We start from the raw sequence: 22,653 nt of genomic DNA, 5'->3' as shown, positions 1-22,653 counted from the left end.
ATGGTTTGTCTCCCTCCCAATCCCATCTTGTTTCATTTCTTCCTTCCCTACCTCCCACAATCCCTCCGCCCTGCCTCTCAGATTCCTCATATCAGAGAGATCGTATGATAATTGTCTTTCTCTGACTTATTTTGCTCAGCACAATACCCTCTAGTTCCATCCACGTCGCTGGAAATAGCAAGATTTCATTTCTTTTGATGGCTGCATAGTATTCCATTGTGTATATATACCACATCTTCTTTATCCATTCATCTGTTGAGGGACATCTAGGTTCTTTCCATAGTTTGGCTATTGTGGACATTGCTGCTATAAACATTCAGGTGCACGTGCCCCTTTGTATCACTACATTTGTATCTTTATGGTAAATACCCAGTAGTGTGATTGCTGGGTCATAGGGTAGTTCTATTTTCAACTTTTTGAAGAACCTCCATGTTCTTTTCCAGAGTGGCTATACCAGCTTACATTACCACCATCAGTGTAGGAGGGTTCCCTTTCTCTGCATCCTCACCAACATCTGTCATTTCCTGACTTGTTAATTTTAGCCATTCTGACTGGTGTGAGGTGGTATCTCATTGTGATTTTGATTTGTATTTCCCTGATGCCAAGTGACGTGGAGCACTTTTTCATGTGTCTGTTGGCCATCTGGGTGTCATCTTTGCAGAAATGTCTGTTCATGTCTTCTGCCTATTTCTTGATTGGATTATTTGTTCTTTGGATGTTGAGTTTGATAAGTTCTTTATAGATTTTTGGATACTAGCCCTTTATCTGCTATGTCATTTGTGAATATCGTCTTCCATTCTGTCACTTGTCTTTTGGTTTTGCATATAACATAAATTTTAAGACATAACTCTCATTTCTGTTGTCGAAGAAGGATCTGCCATTAGGAAGCTCGCCCTCTAGATAATTAATGGCAGACTAATCATCTTTTTAAAAAAACGTAAAGTGACTCATAAACTATTTAATTTTACTTTGGCAAGAAATTAAATATTATGCTGTTAAACTTAAAGATAATAGTAATTCTGATTTTTAATGCATTTCCTTTTGTTATTTTTTATTTATGTATTGCTCAGCTATGTCTTGAATAGTTCTGCTAATTTGTAACTCTTCATATTTTAATAATGACTTTTATCTAGCATTGCGTTTCTGTTAATGATGGTGAAAAGTACTGTACTTAATATATTGAGTAGCTTTTAGTAGAAAGGCAATTCCTTACCAAGTCAGATGTTAATTAACACCTATGATAAGAACAGCACTATTCTTTGCAGTGTTTTATACCATATTTATACTAAGTCCATTAATGTTTAACTTATTTGCTTTCTTTTAAGTTAGATAAGAATTGAATTTGGTACAGTTTGCTGTTAATAGCTTACGTGATAGTAAATAGATGTACCTTTTTGAGGTATTCCTCAAAAAACTCTAGGTCTTTTGATTTTGTTTACTTAAAGTGCTGAAATGTAAATAAATTGCTAGGGACAGAAGAATTCATTCCTTAGCCTTTGTAAAGCCTTTTGTATTTACTGACCTTTAATATGAAGTCAGATACCTTTCCTTGGGCGGTTTAAATTTGGGTCAGACCTGGATCCTCTTTGGGCTGTAGTCTCAGGTTGGGTTTCTCGAAAGCAGACTCTAAAATGGAAATTAGAGTGCAGCACATTTGCTAAGGGAGGTGTCTTGGAACCGCAGCCATGCAAAGGAAGGAAGCCCAATTTCCCCTGGAGAAGTTGGACTGTAATGCAGCCTCAGTGAATCCAAGGGGAGAGCTCTAAAGCTGGGATCATCCTCAGAATTGTTTCAAGTCGAGGTGAGGAAAACTGGACCTTTATATCCCCAACCATTAGATGTAAGATGCCCCAGGAAGGGGTATGGTCTTAGGCCAAAATGACTCTTTTTAGCTGAAGCAATTCCCTAAGAGGGCTGACAGCTGAGGGCTGTCTGCCAGTAGTACTCCCTTCAGCTAGGAAAATAAGCCCTCAGGTATGAGGAATTCTAGGTGATGAATTACAGCATTCACTGCAGTTACATTTATTGATTCATTCAACACATATATTGACTGTGTGCCAGATTTTTGGACACTGAGAATACATAGTTGGGCAGGAGATGATCCCTATCCTTAAAGAACTTGTGGTCTTCATTATTTGTAACACTGGTACAGCAATGAGAAGAAGTAAGGGAAGGGAAAATTTGATCCTGTTGCCACTGTTGAAAATCTTCCTTCTTGTTCAACCCTGCTTTCCCCATCTGGACCTTGGCCCACACTCCACTTGGATTTTTCAGTGGTAGTAAGTTTGTAAAAGAGAGGTTAGATAAGAAAGAAACCCTCCTCATTTCTTAGTCATGTCAGTGACTGCCTACTTTTCAATAACCCTTCAGCCAAGCCTAAGTTTCTTGCCTCAAAAGTAACCACCCCTATTTCTATCCTTGATGATGTCCTTGTCATTGTATGAACATGCTACTGGAGTTTGGAGGTGGGATGGGTACAGACAAACAGGTAGTGTTCTAGCCCTACAGTCTTGTAGGTGGGAAGATCAGAGTCATGGCTAATGAAGGGAAGTCCCTATGTTCTAGCTATAAGAATTTCAGTAGGGAGAGATGTCTTCCAGGGATCATCCCAAGCTGGAACTCTGAATATATATTGCAGTGAATTCTTTGTTCTAAATGGTGATGGTCATCTAACGTAAATCATATTTTGGCTGTATTTAAACAAGCTGGCTTGGGAATCTTGAAACTTGTTTTATGGGGAAATGTGTCACTACCTATAAATATTTGACTTAGAGAAAACAGATTTGGGAAATATATGTATTCTAAGACCTCCCAGTCCAGGATTTATTTAGTTTGGCTTCCTTTTCCTTAAGCAAGGCTTAAGCTGATTTTTTTTTTTTTTCAAGTAGATTTTTTTTAACCTAACATACAGATGTTGTAAAAAGCCATTTTCTTTTTAACCATAAATGTGATGGCAATACCTGTCTTTTTTGTTAGATTTACTGAGTATATGAGTTTGGGGGTTTTGGTGTTGGTGGGTGGGTGGTTTGAAAGCAGGTGCACCTATGGACTGTTGATTCCATGTCCCCATACAGATCTAGACATGTATAATCTTATATCTTAGGCTGATTTCATGGGTGCTCAGAGTGGCTTGGTAGATTTCTAGCTAAATTCAGGGGACCAGTTGAAAAGGAGTCCCCCACTCCTCTGCCACCTTGGTGGAACTCCTATAACATAATGTAAACAATTAATGAGTTTTTAATCTATAGGCATACTCATGACCATTGTTTTAGCATTTTATATTTAACTTATGTTATTATTTGGAATAAGTGCTTTATTAATAAAAGTATACTTTAAATATTTAGATTCCCCGTGTAACTTAGGGTCTTATTTTAAGGTCAAGATTATACATTGATAAATAATTTGCTGAGTGTTAGTTCTCTCATTTTCTCTGTGCTTAACTACTTTGAATTTTAGAAACTCTCAGAAATAAAAGTTCCATTAGCTGTATAAGCATAGTTGATGACTTTGATATCAGAATTTTATAAATAATGTCCCATGTTGCTTTAAGAAATGACATGTAGTCACTGGTGAATTTGTGCAAAAGTCAAAAATAATGTAAAAATTTCAAAAGAAAAGATTTTATTAGATTAAATAGAACTTTTCATGAAGTTCATGAAAATGCTTTGTTCAAATTCTAAGGTATATTGTTAAGTCTGTTGTAAAGTTTCAGTTTGATTATCATTTTGACATATGATAATGTTGACTCTGGACACTTAAAACTTTTTTATGTAAATAACTAGAAAGGAATTACTGCTTACTTTGTGATACAGACAGCATAAATTTTTTTTTTCAGGATTTAGACATGTGATAATGCAATATTTGGACTTAGCTCCTTAGATGGACTTAGCTCTCTCCATAAAGGTGATGCTGCCATCTTCATTGTGTGACTTCTAAGCTTCTACCAGAGGAAGAGAGATCATAGGTTGATAGGAAAAATTTCAAAAACTAAGCTGATTCTGCCATGTATTTTTAGCCAGAATATTTTATTTTATTTTATATTTGTTTGTTTAATCAGGAGAGAGAGAGAGCACATGTGTGCACACAGGGTAGGGGGCAAGGAGCAGAGGGAGAGGGAAAGAGAGTCTCAGGCAGATTCCCCAGTGGGCACAGAGCCTGAGGTAGGGTTGATCTCACAACCCTGAGATCACCATCTAAGACGAAAGCAAGAGTTGGATGCCCAACCAATTGCTCCACCCAGGTGTCCTTAGCCACCTTAGCATTTTAAATGATGTTATCAAACTCTAAGAGGCTGAGATTGAGAATTTAGCAGTATTCTAAGGCAGGAGAAAAGCACATAAATATTAGTGGGCACTGGCAGTCTTTTTCATATTTTATAATTGATCTTAAACTTCCATGAGTTCCTCCTTTTTCCACCCGTTGGGGTATCCTCTAGGATTTCATCCTGTTTTATTGTTCTTTTGCTTCTTTCTTTTCTTGGGCATATTCTGCCTTATTCCACAAAGTATTTGAAGTAAGAGGTCCATTTTGTATACTCTAACAACTTTGGAATATTTCTATTTAGGGTAGAGTTTTCTAAATATTTTGATTTGTGTTGAAAATACATGTTTTGTTTATTGCTTTAGAAGTTCTTTAGCATTGATAAAAACATTTTGAAACATTCTTTATATTTGTGGGTGTTCCTTATTTTTTTTTCTAAAGATTTTACTTATTTGTTTAGAGAGAGCACAAGAAGACAGAGCAGCAGGCAGAGGGAGAGGGAGAAGCAGGCTCTCCACTGAGCAGGGAGCCTGACATGGGGCTTGATCCCAGACCCTGAGATCATGACCTGAGCCAAAGGCAGCCGCTTAACCGACTGAGCCCCCCCAGGCACCCCAGTGTTCCTTATTTTCATAGTTTTTCTTGTTCCACTATGCTTTTACTACATAGAATTCTTAACATTCAAGAGAGATGTAGTCTGAAACTCTAGGTGCTGTTATAATATGAACTAGTCCTCCTTCTGAAGCTTCTTCCATGGATATAAGAACCATAACTTGTTCTTTGAGACTAGTGTAAGGTAATAAAGCTTTTGCCTTGCTGAGTGGGTGACTGGACTCACTAGCTAAGTGACTAACTGTCATAATTCTTTATTCATAGTTAAAACATCACAAAAATCATTTTTGAAGTGTTCAGGAGGTGGAAGCAACAAAGAGAATTCTGAGTGGAAGTCCTCACTGTCTTACACTAGATTAATCTATCTAAAACATGGTTTTCTTGTTGTTATCCATGTTATAATTTTTCACTGACTCAATTTAGAATAAAGTCAATAGACTAGTACCTCATGGTTCTTCTACAGGTTTCTCTTCACTTGTTTTTCCTAACTAAATGTGAATATTTAAAAATCAAATCAATAAAATAATCATTTAAAATATAATAATGTTGACTCTGAACTGGGTACTGTACTGTGCTTTCAGGATATAATGCTAAATAAGAAAGACATGATCCCCATCCTCACAGACTTGCCTAATGGTTTCAGCTTAACTGATTTGAATGATTTGAACACAGAATGTGTAGGTCTGCCTGTTTACCTTTGTTTATATAATTCTTTTTTGCAGAAAATCCTTTCCCTTCAATGTATTTAAATTTTATTCATGTTTCAAATCTCAGCTCTGGTGATATCTCCACTATGACTATTCTCCTTGTCCATATCAGGTCAGTTTAGTCTCTGCTGAATGGCTATGGGACCTACTACATATTGTTCGCTTATGAGTTTCACTTACAATTATTTATAAATACTAATTTTTAGCTTTCCATGTGTGTATCTCCCCAGATATCCTATAAGACTTTGGATGGCCAGGCTGTATTCTGGCCCCTCCCCCAAATGATTCATGTCTCTCCCACATGCAGAATACACTCCCTTCCTTCCACATTTCATAAAAGTTTAATCTAATTATGCACCACATCAGAGTCCAGAATCTCTTTATCAAAATCAGATCAAGGTGTATGAGGCTCCTCAAGTATAGTTGCTTAAGTGTAACTCCTCAAGAACAGTTTCTCTGAATCTGAAGACCTGTGACCTAAAGAGACAAGTTCCCTTGCCCTCCCCACCCCCATGCACACTACCTACACACCCAACACACACTGATGGGACAGGTATAGGATAATTGCTATAGGCTTTCCTGTTCAAAATTGGGAAAATGAAAGGCAGAAAGGCATCACTGGTACATAGTGATTTTGAAATTTGGGTGGGCAAACATTAGAGTTTACTCAATTATTTATATATATATATATATATATATATATATATATATAAATGATATATATAAATATATATATAAATGATATATATATATATATATATCATAAAAGACCTGGAAATAATTCTGTAGGGTTTCAGGCTTTGCCCTCTGAGCTTTTGTTCCTCCCTTTGAGTCATCCTTCCTTTTTCATGAAATATATCACATGTTTGAATCTGAGTGGTTTTCTCAGTCTGCTTCCTGACAGTAGAATTTTGGAGATCCAGTGGTCTCTTTTTACTTTCTATTGTCACTCTTCCTTTCAGTTCAGTTTAGCAGTGAGTTTGCTGTTGTTATTCTCTCAAAAATTTTGTCAGCCTCCTCTGAATCATGTGGGGTTTATTCCATAAAATAAAAGCCACATCTAAGAATCTCTTTCAAAAGTGCACTTCTGGGGCGCCTGGGTGGCTCAATGGGTTAAAGCCTCTGCCTTCAGCTCAGGTCATGATCCCAGGGTCCTGGGATTGAGCCCCACATTGGGCTCTCTGCTCAGCGGGGAACCTGCTTCCCTCTACTCTCTCTGCCTGCCTTTCTGCCTACTTGTGATCCCTCTCTCTCTGTCAAATACAAATAAAATCTTTTTTTTAAAAAATGCACTTCTGCAGAGAAACTGAGGTAAAATGTACTCAAGCTTTCTATGGTGTCTGTTGTTTGATTGAGATCTTTATAATACACCTCTAATCTCTGTAAAGGACTTTTTGTATAATTGATTAGTATTGTGAAGTACCACTCTTGATCTTTCTGGTGTCTTAAGAGGAGGTTTTGCTGTCCACCCCTCAGCTTCGTTTTTAGACCGTGTACTTGCCAGTGCCCTGGATTCAAACTTTGTTGGAAAGCTATTTCTAACTTTAACATCTTTTGCCTTCTTGAGAGGCTTAGAATTTTCAAAACCATATGTGTCCTGTTTTTGTTTGTTTGATTAACACTCCTTTCTTTAGATTAGTTTATCTTTCTTCCCTTACATTTTATAGTAAGTGGCCAAAAAAAAAAAAAAAAAAAAGGTAGCACTTATAACACTTTAACCTTCCTTGGGTATCTTAGTTAAATCACTGTTCATTAAGCTACATTTCCTAGTTTCCACATTACTGAAGATAATGGTGTTAAGTTTCTCCAACTTCTTAACAAGAATTCTCCTTTCTCTAATTTCCAAAAACATTTTTCTCACTTCCTTTTGAACCCTTGTAGGAAGAATACTCAAAGTCCAGCTTTCTGCTAACAGTCTGTTCAAGGCAATCTAGGCTTTCTTTACCATGTTTCTCAAAATCTTTCCAACCTCTGCCCACTACCAAGTTCCAAAGCTACACCTACATTTTTAAGTATTTATTATGGCAGCACCCCACTTTCACCTTTCAACATGTATACTAGTTACCTCTTCCTGTATAACAAATTATCTCAGAGCTTAGCACCTAAAAGCAACAAACATTTATTGACTCTTACTTTGAATGCATCAGGAATCTTGGTGTGGCTTAACTGGTTCTTCTGCCTTAAGACCTCTTATAAGGTTGTTATGAATGTATCACCCAAGGTTATGGGGGTCCATTTGAAGGTTCCACCAAAAGACAGTCTGCTTCCTAGCTCATTCATGTGATTGTTGGCAGAATTCAGGTCAGAACCTTTTGGCGGCAGGCCTTTTTTAGTTCCTCCATAGTGGGCTTCTTTCACAGGGCACTTGACAACATGGCTAGCTGCCTTCCTCAGAGCAAAAGAGGGCTAGCAAAAAAGAAACCAGATCTTTTTTTTTTTTTAAGATTTTATTTATTTGACAGAGATCACAAGTAGGCAGAGAGGCAGGCAAAGAGAGAGAAAAGGAAGGAGGCTTCCCACTGAGCGAGAGCCTGATGTGGGGCTTGATCCCAGGACCCTGAGATCATGACCTGAGCTGAAGGCGGAGGCTTTAACCCACTGAGCCACCCAGGTGCCCTGAAACAGATCTTTTTATTTATTTGTTTGTTTGTTTGTTTATTTATTTGGCAGAGAGATCACAAGTAAGCAGAGAGGCAGGCAGAGAGAGGGGGAAGGAAGCAGGCTCCCTGCTGAGCAGAGAGCCCGATGTGGGGCTCGATCCCAGGACCCTGAGACCCGAGCTGAAGGCAAGGGCTTTAACCCACTGAGTCACCCAGGTGCCCCCAGATTTTTTTATAACCTAATCTTGGAAGCAACTTCCCATTACTTTCACCTTATTCTCTGTGTTAAAAGCAAATTATTAGGTACAGCCTATCCATGAGGGGAGGAGATTATACAAGGGCATGAATACCAAGAGGCAGGGATCACTGAAAGTCATCTTAGAAGCTGTGTGATCTTTGGCCACTAATCACATGTGGTGGTGAATCTGCATTTCCTGGATTTGAAAATTTGAAGAGAGTATCTAAAACCAATGAAATAATATGTACATAACACATTTAAAAGAATCTTTACAACCTTGTACTTATGGAGACCTGAAAATAATTTTAGGAGCTTAATTTCTCCATACAAAGTAAGTTTTATTCCTACACAAATGTACCCCTTGTTCATATCCTTACATGAAGTATGATGGAATATAACACTTTTAGAGAGATTTTTGCAATTAAAGTATGTCTGACTATTGGACAAATGAATCAAGAGTTTTGTTTGCTTTTTCTCAGGTACTGATACATGGCAGTATTTAGAGGATGCAAGAAAAAAAGTAAATGAGTCCATTTACCCTAGATTATTTCTGAGATAAAAAGCTATTCCTTTACTTTTTAATGTAGTTTTGGAATGATGGTAGAAGAGTAATGTTGCTTATATTTTCAGTGCAGTAAACATAAGTAGTGTGGGTCTGGGAGTAATTCTACAAACACACATATGAAGAAAAATCTTACTAATTTTGGTATTAGAGGAAAGGGGGCTGAGAAGAATGGTTGCAATATCCTATACTTGCCCTGGAAAATGTATTTTCATCAAAAGACAAGAACCTGTGAAGCCTCTTTCTTTACTAGTCATATTTCAGTGTGTTCATTATTCCTGCCCCAAACTCTGTAACTCTTGGCATAGAAACTAGTTTAATAGACATAGCAGAGTGACCTGAAAAATAACAGTAGTAATTTTTTTCCCTAGGTTATTTTAGTGTTAGTTGGCTCAAAACTTGGTTTTGAGTGATCTGCTAAATATAGTGAAGTTTATCTTGAAAATACATACTGAGTACATTTAAGTAACTTTTTATTTATGGTTTATAGAAGTATCATTATTTTTGTGTGTGTGTTTCCAAAAAAGTATGGTGGTTTGTTTTGTAGTTATGCTAAAGAAGCTTAAGGTGGAATAGAGGAAGAGAGTTTGTATAGATGACTAAAGCTAGTTATTTCAGAGTTGCAGCTAAATCTCTTACTAGATTTTTAATACTGAGAAAATTTGCCTACAACAATAACAATCTTATTAAATAATATTATGGATGTCTGACCATGTTTTAGAATACTATATTAGTTTCTTTCTAGATTATACCTAATATATAAAATTATCTTTTTTTTTCTTTTACAGGTAATATAACATTACAAAGCAAGATGGGTAATATCACAATAGGTATGTACTAACCTGCTGGTTGGTAAATTTTGCTCTTTTAAAAAATAGCTATATTTGTGGGGGCACCTGGGTGGCTTATTGGGTTAAAGCCTCTGCCTTCGGCTCAGGTCATGATCCCAGGGTCCTGGGATCGAGTCCCGCATCGGGCTCTCTGCACAGTGGGGAGCCTGCTTCCTCCTCTCTGCCTCTCTGCCTACTTGTGATCTGTCTGTCAAATAAATAAATAAAAATCTTAAAAAAAAAAATAAAATAAAAAATAAAAAATAGCTATATTTGTGATATTTTATTAGGGTAAATAAAATCTGAGTTTGCTGATGAACCTGATAGGATCCTGATATACTATTCAAATATAGGCAGACCCAAATTATTTCTGGAAATTCATTGACTCATCCTCTTATAAATAATTTATAATTATAGATTTGGTGTCAGTAAGAATAAAGTTAGAATTCTGATTTCACCACTTTCTATACATGGGCTAATTATTACCTGATTTCTCTGTGCTTCAATTTCTATATCTAAAAGAAATATAAATAATAGTTAAGTAGCTATCATACAGGGTTACTGTAAGAAGTGAGATCATATATATAAAATATTTTAGCACAGTGTCTGATATATGGTAAGAATTCTATAAATGATAGTCATTTTTATTATTGTTCTAATCCTAAGCCAGGACTAATAGTGGCTAATGGCACCTTAGACCTCATGACTACATGTGCCTGTGGAAGAAAAAGTTCGGATTTCCAGATAGTTTATTTGTTTGTTTATTTATTTATTTATTTACTTTTTAAAAAGACTTTATTTATTTATTTATTTGACAGGCAGAGATCACAAGTAGGCAGAGAGGCAGACAGAGAGAGGGGGGGAAGCAGGCTCCCCACCAAGCAGAGAGCCTGATGTGGGGCTCAATCCCAGGACCCCGAGATCATGACCTGAGCCGAAGGCAGAGGCTTTAACCCACTGAGCCACCCAAGCACCCCAAGATTTCCAGATAGTTTAAATAGAGATTTTCTCTGTCCCAAGTAGCACCTGCTTACCTATTAGGCAAAGGCGCACCCTCAAGAGTGCTGGTTGTTTTTAGACCTTAGAGGGTTGAGTGTAGGGATGGGAAACTAAGACCTTTGTGGGGAAGCTGTGGCTTATGGCCAGTACGAATGCCCAGGGCCTCTGGGTTTTGTCCTTTTTGACATTTTACATTTATCTTTCCTTTGTACTGATTGAAAGAGTGAACATCTTTAATAGTCGTTTCCACTATCACACTTGAATTTTCTGGCTTAAAGTACATATCTTTTTAAGAATTTTCAAGATATTGAAACTTTATTGTTCAGTGAGTGATTAAGTTGAAAATAACGGCTTCTTAAGTGATAGTTATAAATCATCTTAACTAATACATGGCAGAAGGATTTAGCTTTTCTGGTCAGAAAGCAAGATTTATTGTTGACTCTTCAGGCCATTTCATCAGAGGACACATCTAGAGATGGTAAGGGAAATTTCTAGTGTGAACAAAAAGTATACTGGGGGGGTGCTGAACTAGCTGAAAAAGGAAAATGCTAGACATGGGCAAAGTTTGCAGCAATAAGGCAAGGGAGGAAAAGGAGGAGAATATTGCAAATTGGGAGGCATAGGGAATTGAACTACCACCAAAAGGCCCATTAGGCAGATAGGAATCTGAGGAATACTTATAATATGATATAATGCTAGTGTTATTCTTTTTTTTTTTTTTTTCTTTTTTTTCTTCTTTTTCTTTTCATTTCTTTTTTTTTTTTTTTAATTTTTTATTTTTTATAAACATATATTTTTATCCCCAGGGGTACAGGTCTGTGAATCACCAGGTTTACACACTTCACAGCACTCACCAAAGCACATACCCTCCCCAATGTCCATAATCCCACCCCCTTCTCCCAAACCCCCTCCCCCCCCCGGCAACCCTCAGTTTGTTTTGTGAGATTAAGAGTCACTTATGGTTTGTCTCCCTCCCAATCCCATCTTGTTTTTCATTTATTCTTCTTCTACCCCCACTTAAGCCTCCATGTTGCATCACCACTTCCTCATATCAGGGAGATCATATGATAGTTGTCTTTCTCTGCTTGACTTATTTCGCTAAGCATGATACGCTCTAGTTCCATCCATGTTGTTGCAAATGGCAAGATTTCATTTCTTTTGATGGCTGCATAGTATTCCATTGTGTATATATACCACATCTTCTTGATCCATTCATCTGTTGATGGACATCTAGGTTCTTTCCATAGTTTGGCTATTGTGGACATTGCTGCTATAAACATTCGGGTGCATGTGTCCCTTTGGATCACTACATTTGTATCTTTAGGGTAAATACCCAATAGTGCAATTGCTGGGTCATAGGGCAGTTCTATTTTCAACATTTTGAGGAACCTCCATGCTGTTTTCCAGAGTGGCTGCACCAGCCTGCATTCCCACCAACAGTGTAGGAGGGTTCCCCTTTCTCCGAATCCTCGCCAGCATCTGTCATTTCCTGACTTGTTGATTTTAGCCATTCTGACTGGTGTGAGGTGATATCTCATTGTGGTTTTGATTTGTATTTCCCTGATGCCGAGTGATATGGAGCACTTTTTCATGTGTCTGTTCGCCATCTGGATGTCTTCTTTGCAGAAATGTCTGTTCATGTCTTCTGCCCATTTCTTGATTGGATTATTTGTTCTTTGGGTGTTGAGTTTGCTAAGTTCTTTATAGATTCTGGACACTAGTCCTTTATCTGATATGTCGTTTGCAAATATCTTCTCCCATTCTGTCAGTTGTCTTTTGATTTTGTTAACTGTTTCCTTTGCTGTGCAAAAGCTTTTGATCTTGATGAAATCCCAGTAGTTCATTTTTTCCCTTGCTTCCCTTGCCTTTTGCGTTGTTCCTAGGAAGATATTGCTGCGGCAGAGGTCGAAGAGGTTGCTGCCCGTGTTCTCCTCAAGGATTTTGATGGATTCCTTTCGTACATTGAGGTCCTTCATCCATTTTGAGTCTATTTTTGTGTGTGGTGTAAGGAAATGGTCCAATTTCATTTTTCTGCATGTGGCTGTCCAATTTTCCCAGCACCATTTATTGAAAAGGCTGTCTTTTTTCCATTGGACATTCTTTCCTGCTTTGTCGAAGATTAGTTGACCATAGATTTGAGGGTCTATTTCTGGGCTCTCTATTCTGTTCCATTGATCTATGTGTCTGTTTTTGTGCCAGTACCATGTTGTCTTGATGATGACAGCTTTGTAATAGAGCTTGAAGTCCGGAATTGTGATGCCACCAACGTTGGCTTTCTTTTTCAATATCCCTTTGGCTATTCGAGGTCTTTTCTGGTTCCATATAAATTTTAGAATTATTTGTTCCATTTCTTTGAAAAAGATGGATGGTACTCTGATAGGAATTGCATTAAATGTGTAGATTGCTTTAGGTAGCATAGACATTTTCACAATATTTATTCTTCCAATCCAGGAGCATGGAACATTTTTCCATTTCTTTGTGTCTTCCTCAATTTCTTTCATGAGTACTTTATAGTTTTCTGAGTATAGATTCTGTGTCTCTTTGGTTAGGTTTATTCCTAGGTATCTTATGGTTTTGGATGCAATTGTAAATGGGATTGACTCCTTAATATCTCTTTCTTCTGTCTTGCTGTTGGTGTAGAGAAATGCAACTGATTTCTGTGCATTGATTTTATATCCTGACACTTTACTGAATTCCTGTATAAGTTCTAGCAGTTTTGGAGTGGAGTCTTTTGGGTTTTCCACATATAGTATCATATCATCTGCGAAGAGTGATAATTTGACTTCTTCTTTGCCGATTTGGATGCCTTTAATTTCCTTTGTTGTCTGATTGCTGAGGCTAGGACCTCTAGTACGATGTTGAATAGCAGTGGTGATAATGGACATCCCTGCCGTGTTCCTGACCTTAGCGGAAAAGCTTTCAGTTTTTCTCCATTGAGAATGATATTTGCGGTGGGTTTTTCATAGATGGCTTTGATGATATTGAGGTATGTGCCCTCTATCCCTACACTTTGAAGAGTTTTGATCAGGAAGGGATGTTGTACTTTGTCAAATGCTTTTTCAGCATCTATTGAGAGTATCATATGGTTCTTGTTCTTTCTTTTATTGATGTGTTGTATCACATTGACTGATTTGCGGATGTTGAACCAACCTTGCAGCCCTGGAATAAATCCCACTTGGTCGTGGTGAATAATCTTTTTAATGTACTGTTGAATCCTATTGGCTAGTATTTTGTTTGAGTATTTTCGCATCTGTGTTCATCAAGGATATCGGTCTATAGCTCTCTTTTTTGGTGGGATCCTTGTCTGGTTTTGGGATCAAGGTGATGCTGGCCTCATAAAATGAGTTTGGAAGTTTTCCTTCCATTTCTATTTTTTGGAACAGTTTCAGGAGAATAGGAATTATTTCTTCTTTAAATGTTTGGTAGAATTCCCCCGGGAAGCCGTCTGGCCCTGGGCTTTTGTTTGTTTGGAGATTTTTAATGACTGTTTCAATCTCCTTACTGGTTATGGGTCTGTTCAGGCTTTCTATTTCCTCCTGGTTCAGTTGTGGTAGTTTATATGTTTCTAGGAATGCATCCATTTCTTCCAGATTGTCAAATTTATTGCCGTAGAGTTGCTCATAGTATGTTCTTATAATAGTTTGTATTTCTTTGGTCTTAGTTGTGATCTCTCCTCTTTCATTCATGATTTTATTTATTTGGGTCCTTTCTCTTTTCTTTTTGATAAGTCGGGCCAGGGGTTTATCAATTTTATTAATTCTTTCAAAGATCCAGCTCCTAGTTTCGTTGATTTGTTCTATTGTTTTTTTGGTTTCTATTTCATTGATTTCTGCTCTGATCTTTATGATTTCTCTTCTCCTGCTGGGCTTAGGGTTTCTTTCTTGTTCTTTCTCCAGCTCCTTTAGGTGTAGGGTTAGGTTGTGTACCTGAGACCTTTCTTGTTTCTTGAGAAAGGCTTGTACCGCTATATATTTTCCTCTCAGGACTGCCTTTGTTGTGTCCCACAGATTTTGAACCGTTGTATTTTCATTATCATTTGTTTCCATGATTTTTTTCAATTTTTCTTTAATTTCCCGGTTGACCCATTCATTCTTTAGAAGGATACTGTTTAGTCTCCATGTATTTGGGTTCTTTCCAAACTTCCTTTTGTGGTTGAGTTCTAGCTTTAGAGCATTGTGGTCTGAAAATATGCAGGGAATGATCCCAATCTTTTGATACCGGTTGAGTCCTGATTTAGGACCGAGGATGTGATCTATTCTGGAGAATGTTCCATGTGCACTAGAGAAGAATGTGTATTCTGTTGCTTTGGGATGAAATATTCTGAATATATCTGTGATGTCCATCTGGTCCAGTGTGTCATTTAAGGCCTTTATTTCCTTGCTGATCTTTTGCTTGGATGACCTGTCCATTTCAGTGAGGGGAGTGTTAAAGTCCCCTACTATCATTGTATTATTGTTGATGTGTTTCTTTGATTTTGTTATTAATTGGTTTATATAGTTGGCTGCTTCCACATTGGGGGCATAGATATTTAAAATTGTTAAATCTTCTTGTTGGACAGACCCTTTGAGTATGATATAGTGTCCTTCCTCATCTCTTATTATAGTCTTTGGCTTAAAATCTAATTGATCTGATATAAGGATTGCCACTCCTGCTTTCTTCTGATGTCCATTAGCATGGTAAATTCTTTTCCACCCCCTCACTTTAAATCTGGAGGTGTCTTCGGGCTTAAAATGTGTTTCTTGGAGGCAACATATAGATGGGTTTTGTTTTTTTATCCATTCTGATACCCTGTGTCTTTTGACAGGGGCATTTAGCCCATTCACATTCTGGGTAACTATTGAGAGATATGAATTTAGTGCCATTGTATTGCCTGTAAGGTGACTGTTACTGTATATGGTCTCTGTTCCTTTCTGATCTACCACTTGTAGGCTCTCTCTTTGCTTAGAGGACCCCTTTCAATATTTCCTGTAGAGCTGGTTTGGTATTTGCAAATTCTTACAGTTGTTGTTTGTCCTGGAAGCTTTTAATCTCTCCTTCTATTTTCAATGATAGCCTAGCTGGATATAGTATTCTTGGCTGCATGTTTTTCTCGTTTAGTGCTCTGAAAATATCATGCCAGCTCTTTCTGGCCTGCCAGGTCTCTGTGGATAAGTCAGCTGCCAATCTAATATTTTTACCATTGTATGTTACAGACTTCTTTTCCCGGGCTGCTTTCAGGATTTTCTCTTTGTCATTGAGACTTGTAAATTTTACTATTAGGTGACGGGGTGTGGGCCTATTCTTATTGATTTTGAGGGGCATTCTCTGAACCTCCTGAATTTTGATGCTCGTTCCCTTTGCCATATTGGGGAAATTCTCCCCAATAATTCTCTCCAGTATACCTTCTGCTCCCCTCTCACTTTCTTCTTCTTCTGGAATCCCAATTATTCTAATGTTGTTTCGTCTTATGGTGTCACTTATCTCTCGAATTATCCCCTCGTGGTCCAGTAGCTGTTTGTCCCTCTTTTGCTCAGCTTCTTTATTCTCTGTCATTTGGTCTTCTATATCACTAATTCTTTCTTCTGCCTCATTTATCCTAGCAGTTAGAGCCTCCATTTTTGATTGCACCTCATTAATAGCTTTTTTGATTTCACCTTGGTTAGATTTTAGTTCTTTTATTTCTCCAGAAAGGGCTTTTATATCTCTCGAGAGGGTTTCTCTAATATCTTCCATGCCTTTTTCGAGCCCGGCTAGAACCTTGAGAATTGTCATTCTGAACTCTAGATCTGACATATTACCGATGTCTGTATTGATTAGGTCCCTAGCCTTCGGTACTGCCTCTTGTTCTTTTTTTTGTGTTGAATTTTTACGTCTTGTCATTTTGTCCAGATAAGAGTAAATGAAGGGGCAAGTAAAATACTAAAAGGGTGGCAACAACCACAGGAAAATATGCTTTAACCAAATTAGAAGAGATCCAAAATCGTGAGTGGGGAGAAAGGGGATAAAAAGAGGTTCAAAAAGAAGAAGAAAAAGAAAAAAAAAAGAAAAAAAAAAAAAAAAAAAAAAAAAAAAAAAAAAGAAAAGAAAAGAAAGAAAAGAATTTTTAAAAAAAGAAAACACCTAAGAAAAATGTAAAATATATATATATATATATTAGATAAACTAATAAAAAATCGTTAAAAAAGAAAAAGGTAACAGTTAAAAAAAAAATTTTACCCGAAGGCGAGAAAAAAAAAAAATGAAAAAGAAAAAATTAAATTAACTGCAAGACTAAAAAAAAAAATCACAGGAAAAAAGCCATGAGTTCCGTGCTTGGCTTTCTCCTCCTCTGGAATTCTGCTGCTCTCCTTGGTATTGAAACCGCACTCCTTGGTAGGTGAACTTGGTCTCGGCTGGATTTCTTGTTGATCTTCTGGGGGAGGGGCCTGTTGTAGTGATTCTCAAGTGTCTTTGCCCCAGGCGGAATTACACCGCCCTTACCCGGGGCCGGGGTGAGTAATCCGCTCGGGTTTGCTTTCAGGAGCTTTTGTTCCCTGAGCGCTTTCCGTAGAGTTCCAGAGGACGGGAATACAAATGGCGGCCTCCTGGTCTCCGGCCCGGAGGAGCCGAGAGCCCAGGGCCCCACTCCTCAGTGCGCCCTCAGAGAACAGCGCCCAGTTACTCCCGTCTGCCTGACCTCCGGCCGCGCTCCGAGCTCACCGAGCCTGCGACCGGTTCAAGGTAACACGGAGCTGCGAGCTTACTGTCGGCTCTGTCTCTGTAGCCGGCTTTCCCGTTCCAATACCCGCAAGCTCTGCGACACTCAGACACCCCCGATCCTTCTGTGACCCTGCGGGACCTGAGGCCACGCTGACCCCGCGTGGGCTTCGCCCCGGTTTAGCCTCTGGAGCGATGTCCCTCAGCGGAACAGACTTTTAAAAGTCCTGATTTTGTGCGCGGTTGCTCCGCCGCTTGCCGGGAGCCGGCCCCTCCCCCCGGGGTCTATCTTCCCGTCGCTTTGGATTCACTTCTCTGCCGGTCCTACCTTTCAGAAAGTGGTTGTTTTTCTGTTTCCAGAATTGCTGTTCTTCTTCTCTTCGATCTGCCGATGGATTTTCAGGTGTTTGCAATCTTTAGATAAGCTATCTAGCTGATCTCCGGCTAGCTGAAGCAGTCTCAGCTTGCTACTTCTCCGCCATCTTGACTCCTCCCCCCAATGCTAGTGTTATTCTTGAATGGAAATATGGGAACATAAATGGAAAACCATTCTCTCAAAAATTGGAAATAAATGGTTATTTATCCATACTGGAAAAGAATTGTAATAGCAAGTATGAAATGAGAAGTAATGTACATATTTGAAGATGGTTTCAAATTCTGTATAAATGATTAACATTATAAATTCTTTTTAATTTTCCGTATGAACTTTTTCTTCTTCCCACTATTACATGCTAGATGGATTTTCAGGAAAAAAGTTTTATTTTTCTTAGATAAATCTCTTTCCACACAAAGAAAACTACCTGACTCCAGTGTGAAGAAGTATAGGGGTGCCTGGGTGGCTCAGTTGATTGAACGTCTGACTCTTGGTTTTGGCGTGGGTGGTGATCCTTGGGGTCCTGAGATAGAGCCCTGAACTGGGGACACTAGTTGGCAGGGAATCTGCTTGGAGAGACTTTTCCCTCTGCCTCTCCCCTCACTTGCACATATATGTGCTCTCTCTGGCTCTCTCTTTCAAATGAATAAACAAATCTTTAAAAGAAAAGAAAAGAAAAGAAATATGATTGACCACAATAATAGCAGTAGTTATAGACCCTTCATAATTTTCTTTAGCAAAACACAAGTTGTGTCTGTAGTTTTAGGTTCTTAAAAATCCACAAATATGTAAAGATACTTAAAGGTTGAATTCTTATTTTGTAAATGTGGTTGATGAATTTGGGGGTTTATTTTGGAAGAATCTCTTAAAATAAGAGAAAACGTATTTATTTATTAAGTTATCATATTTTGATCTGTCATAGTGTGGACTTTGGAAGAAAGATATAAATTATGTCTCTATTTATTATTTTAACATTGTGTTAATGTTTGAAGACAATCTTGAGTATTGCAGTAACTAGTCAACATCTATTTTATTGATTGCCTGCTATATACCAGGAACTCTTTAAGGTACTAGAGAATATTATGGTCAACAAGACGTAGTCTCCATGCTCACATTTGGCCTGAGAAGAAAGACAATAAGCATGTAAATAACCAAAGATAACTTCAGATCATACAATGAATAAATAAGAGAGGGTAATGGGATAAAGAGTGGGGAAAAGAAAGCTACAGCATTTAGCAATCAGGGAGGGTCTGAAGAAGGGACATTTGAACTAAAGCCAGAATAATGGGAAAGAGGCTCATAAAATTCCGGATGCAGAGCTTTCCAGATAGAGGAAAAGCCAGTATAAGCCCTGAAAATGGAATGAACCTGTCATTTTCAAGGTAAAGAAAGAGAACTTGGGGAGAGTCGGAGACTAAGTAAGTGAGGCCTTAGGAAAAGAACTGATTTCAGTAGATTGGTAAATCTCTTTGTCTTCCACAGAATTAAATTTTACTTAAAAAAAAAAAATTAAGAGCTTATTTCCTCTAGGAGTCTGCATACTTTGTAAAGGGCCAGATATTAAATATTTTTGGCCCTGTAGGCCATACAGTCTGTCTGTACTATGCGACTCTCTAATTTTAACACAAAGCATATTGACAGTATACACACAAATGGATGTGTCTATGTTCCAATAAAACTTTATTAATAAAAACAGGAGAAAAAGGAGGAGGGCTGTAGTTTGCCATCCATGCTATAGAGTTTAAAAACCATTGTTGTCATGAGTCTGCTGAAATTTTGAATATGATGCCTTAATCCCAAAGGTGACAAGTGTAATGTTTATTTGAAGTTTCTTAAGTGGTTGACTTGTGTTTTTCATAAAAGGTTTGCTGGAGAAAGTTGAAGGCTACTCTACAAATCATGATAACCTAGTTAAAGTCTAGTGGATTTTTGAGGAATTGAGATTAGTAAAAGCAAATTAGTTAAAAAGAAGTAAGTGATTTGTAGGAACTTGAGAGGGAAATGTATTAGAATAGCAGAGGCTTCAAAATATTGGAATGGGTGTTGAGAAAAAGTGATTATCAAGTTTAGAATATTAGGAGACTTGAGATGATTTAGATATTATTCTCTCTGATTTCAGGAAAATAGATGTATTTTTCCCATGATTCTTTTATGAAGAACAATATTTATAATTCAGGTAAAAGGAGTATAGATAATGTAATTGGTCAGGTTCTTAAGTAATCTCATCAGTAATTCAGATTTTGTACACACATTATACTTTATTTCCCTAAACCCTTTTCTTCCTAATTTCCATAACACTAAGCTCTCTCAGAAGTTGTAGTGCTATAAAATGTTTGATTGTGTATATCAAAACCATGATTTTCCTTGGATTCATATTTTAAAAAATAATGTTGTTCTGGAATACCAGATCATCCATTTAAAATGAGTTAACTGGGGCACCTGTGTGGCTCAGTTGGGCATCTGACTCTGGGTTTTAGTTCAGGTCATGATCTCCTTGGTCATACGATAGAGGCCTCTGTTGGACTCTGCCCTCAGTTCTTGAAGATTCTCTACCTCTGCCAGCATGCGCGCTCTCTCTCTCTCTCTCTCTTCCTCCCCAATAAATAAATATATCTTTAAAAATAAAGTAAAATGAGGGTCACCTGGGTGGCTCAGTGGGTTAAAGCCTCTGCCTTCAGCTCAGGTCATGATTTCAGGGTCCTGGGATTGAGCCCCACATCGGGCTGTCTGCTCAGCAGGGAGCCTGCTTCCTCCTCTCTCTGCCTGCTTGTGATCTGTCAAATAAATAAATAAAATCTTAAAAAGAAATAAAGTAAAATGAGTCAACAATAGAAAGCAAAGCTTGGTAATAGGTAATAGTAGGGTTGGAGTGCTAATAGAATCGCTCACCTAGCTTTACTTTCTCTATCCTGTGTTGTCTCTTTTGGAAGGCACTGTTAGAAGCCATGTACTGGTAATTTTATCTTTAAAAAAAAGAATGTCTTCATGTTTGGAGCAGGAGGTGGGGTGATTGCCTTGTGTGCCCCTCGTAAGCCCAGCCTCCTAATGCCTCCTCTCTAATACAGGATACCAAGGCAAGATACCTAAAAATCCTTACTTGAAATGACCTTACAGTTCTGCCTTTGCAAATCCTTTACATCCTGTATGTGAGATTTGTTCCTTGTTCTTGGCAATTAGTTTGGGAAATGTAGGAATCAAGTTGCAGAAATGAAGAAATATCTGTTGTGTTGCTGTTCCTTAGTATGTATATGTTGAAACGTGAAGTAAAATGGTAAATATTCAGAAGAACTTTCTGAACTTGCTTGACTGATTGAAAAGAATTTTTCCTTTATCTGAAAGTTTGGAATTTTAGCCTTTCAAGTAGTTGTTTTTCTCTATTAGTTAAATGTATATTGTAAATATCTGGGTTTTTTGGTTGTATGTAGTTGGATTTTTTGGTTGTATGTAGTGATTAACTAGTAGTTAACATCAGTTTTGTATGTGTAATTTTCCAGGAAAACTCAGTGGTCTCTATGAGACCAACCAGATCTTTGTCCAAAATTGTGATGATAGCTAGCTTTCGGTGAGAGCCCACTTATTTCAAACACTAACTGCACTAATAATTTCTGTTTACTTCTTACTCACGGTCAAATGCATATTTCCCTTAAGGCTTCTTCTGAGAGCTATAGAATTTCTCCATTAGGTGAATTTCCAAAAAATGAAACTTTGTAAAGAAAGTCTTAGTTTGACTCTTGATAATTAATTCTTTCTTCCAATCATTTGTATTACACAAAACAAAAGAAAATTATTGTTTGTTTTGCTACATAGCTTTTCCAATATCACTTTTGCTTTCTCTTTTGAAAATATCTTGAGTTTTGATTTTTTTTTTTTTTTTTTGGACCGTCTCTAAGGCATTGGCCATTATCAGAGCTCAAGACCGATAACATGAGGTTGTAATTACTCAGTGGCTCGTGATAAAATTATTTAGCTGTTATTTCCCATGGGTTTGGAGGAAGAAGTGAAAAAGTACTGTTTATTAGCCTCATGAACATCTTGTGTTTTTTTCCCCCTAGAGAAAGTAAGAAAGCAAACTAATGTTTCAGATATTTTACTTTGTTCAACCTGGGATAATACACACATTGTGTAGTCCACATTTTTTAATCATAATATATTTTTACTTGACTTGTTTTAGGATGCATTAAGAAGTTATTTAAAAGGAGTTACTGTTGGTAACTGAGGAGAAAGTTATTCTTTGCCCAACTATTCTGTGTCATTTATCACTAATGGCTTAATTTGCCACCATCAGTGTTAACTTTTGAACTTAAGATTTAAAGAAAGTGGGTCCAATAAAGGCCATTTTTCAGTATAGATTACAGATAATTATTATGAATTATCTTGGGGTCAGATTTTAACCAGTTTATTCCCAAGTAGCTTTGTTTAGGGTCATGTAAAAATTTGAAGAAAAATGTATAGTATACAAATGTTTTTTTCTTCACATTTTACTAAAAGTTTAATATAATTTTTGGCAATATTTTCACCACACTCCCTGATTTGTTTCCACTTTGAAGTAGTAAAATTCTTGATAAAATATGCTTTTTAAGAGGCCTTTCTAAAAAAAATACACTTTGGCCTTCCCAGGGCAGTCAGACAGAATATTAGATCAAAGGTTCAGTTGTCATGGTTGAGGAAGAAGGAGCTACTTAGTGCTGACTCTTCAACATCATTCTCTTACTTCTTTGTCTCTTGGTCAGCTTTCCCTTGAACTTGAAATGCTGACTTTTTGAAAACTGGGGTCAGTGACAACAATACTTGAGTTTC

The 22,653-nt window shown here is 37.5% G+C and overlaps 1 protein-coding gene across 3 annotated transcripts in view; it reads left to right on the top strand.

The window, feature by feature from the left end:
• FAM185A (family with sequence similarity 185 member A) overlaps positions 1-22,653 on the top strand; it is a 59,461-nt gene that overhangs the window by 16,737 nt on the left and 20,071 nt on the right. For all 3 annotated transcript variants that reach the window (XM_045089702.1, XM_045089703.1, XM_045089701.1), the window contains one exon: positions 9,768-9,809. In XM_045089702.1, coding sequence (XP_044945637.1) covers positions 9,768-9,809 — 42 coding nt within the window. The remainder of the gene's footprint in view (positions 1-9,767; positions 9,810-22,653) is intronic.

Source organism: Mustela putorius, unplaced genomic scaffold (assembly GCF_011764305.1).
Source record: "Mustela putorius furo isolate JIRA1106 unplaced genomic scaffold, ASM1176430v1.1 tig00003845_pilon_pilon_pilon, whole genome shotgun sequence".
Taxonomy (NCBI): domain Eukaryota; kingdom Metazoa; phylum Chordata; class Mammalia; order Carnivora; family Mustelidae; genus Mustela; species Mustela putorius.
Note: the sequence above shows the minus strand (reverse complement) of the source record. Positions and strands in the feature narration are given on the sequence as shown.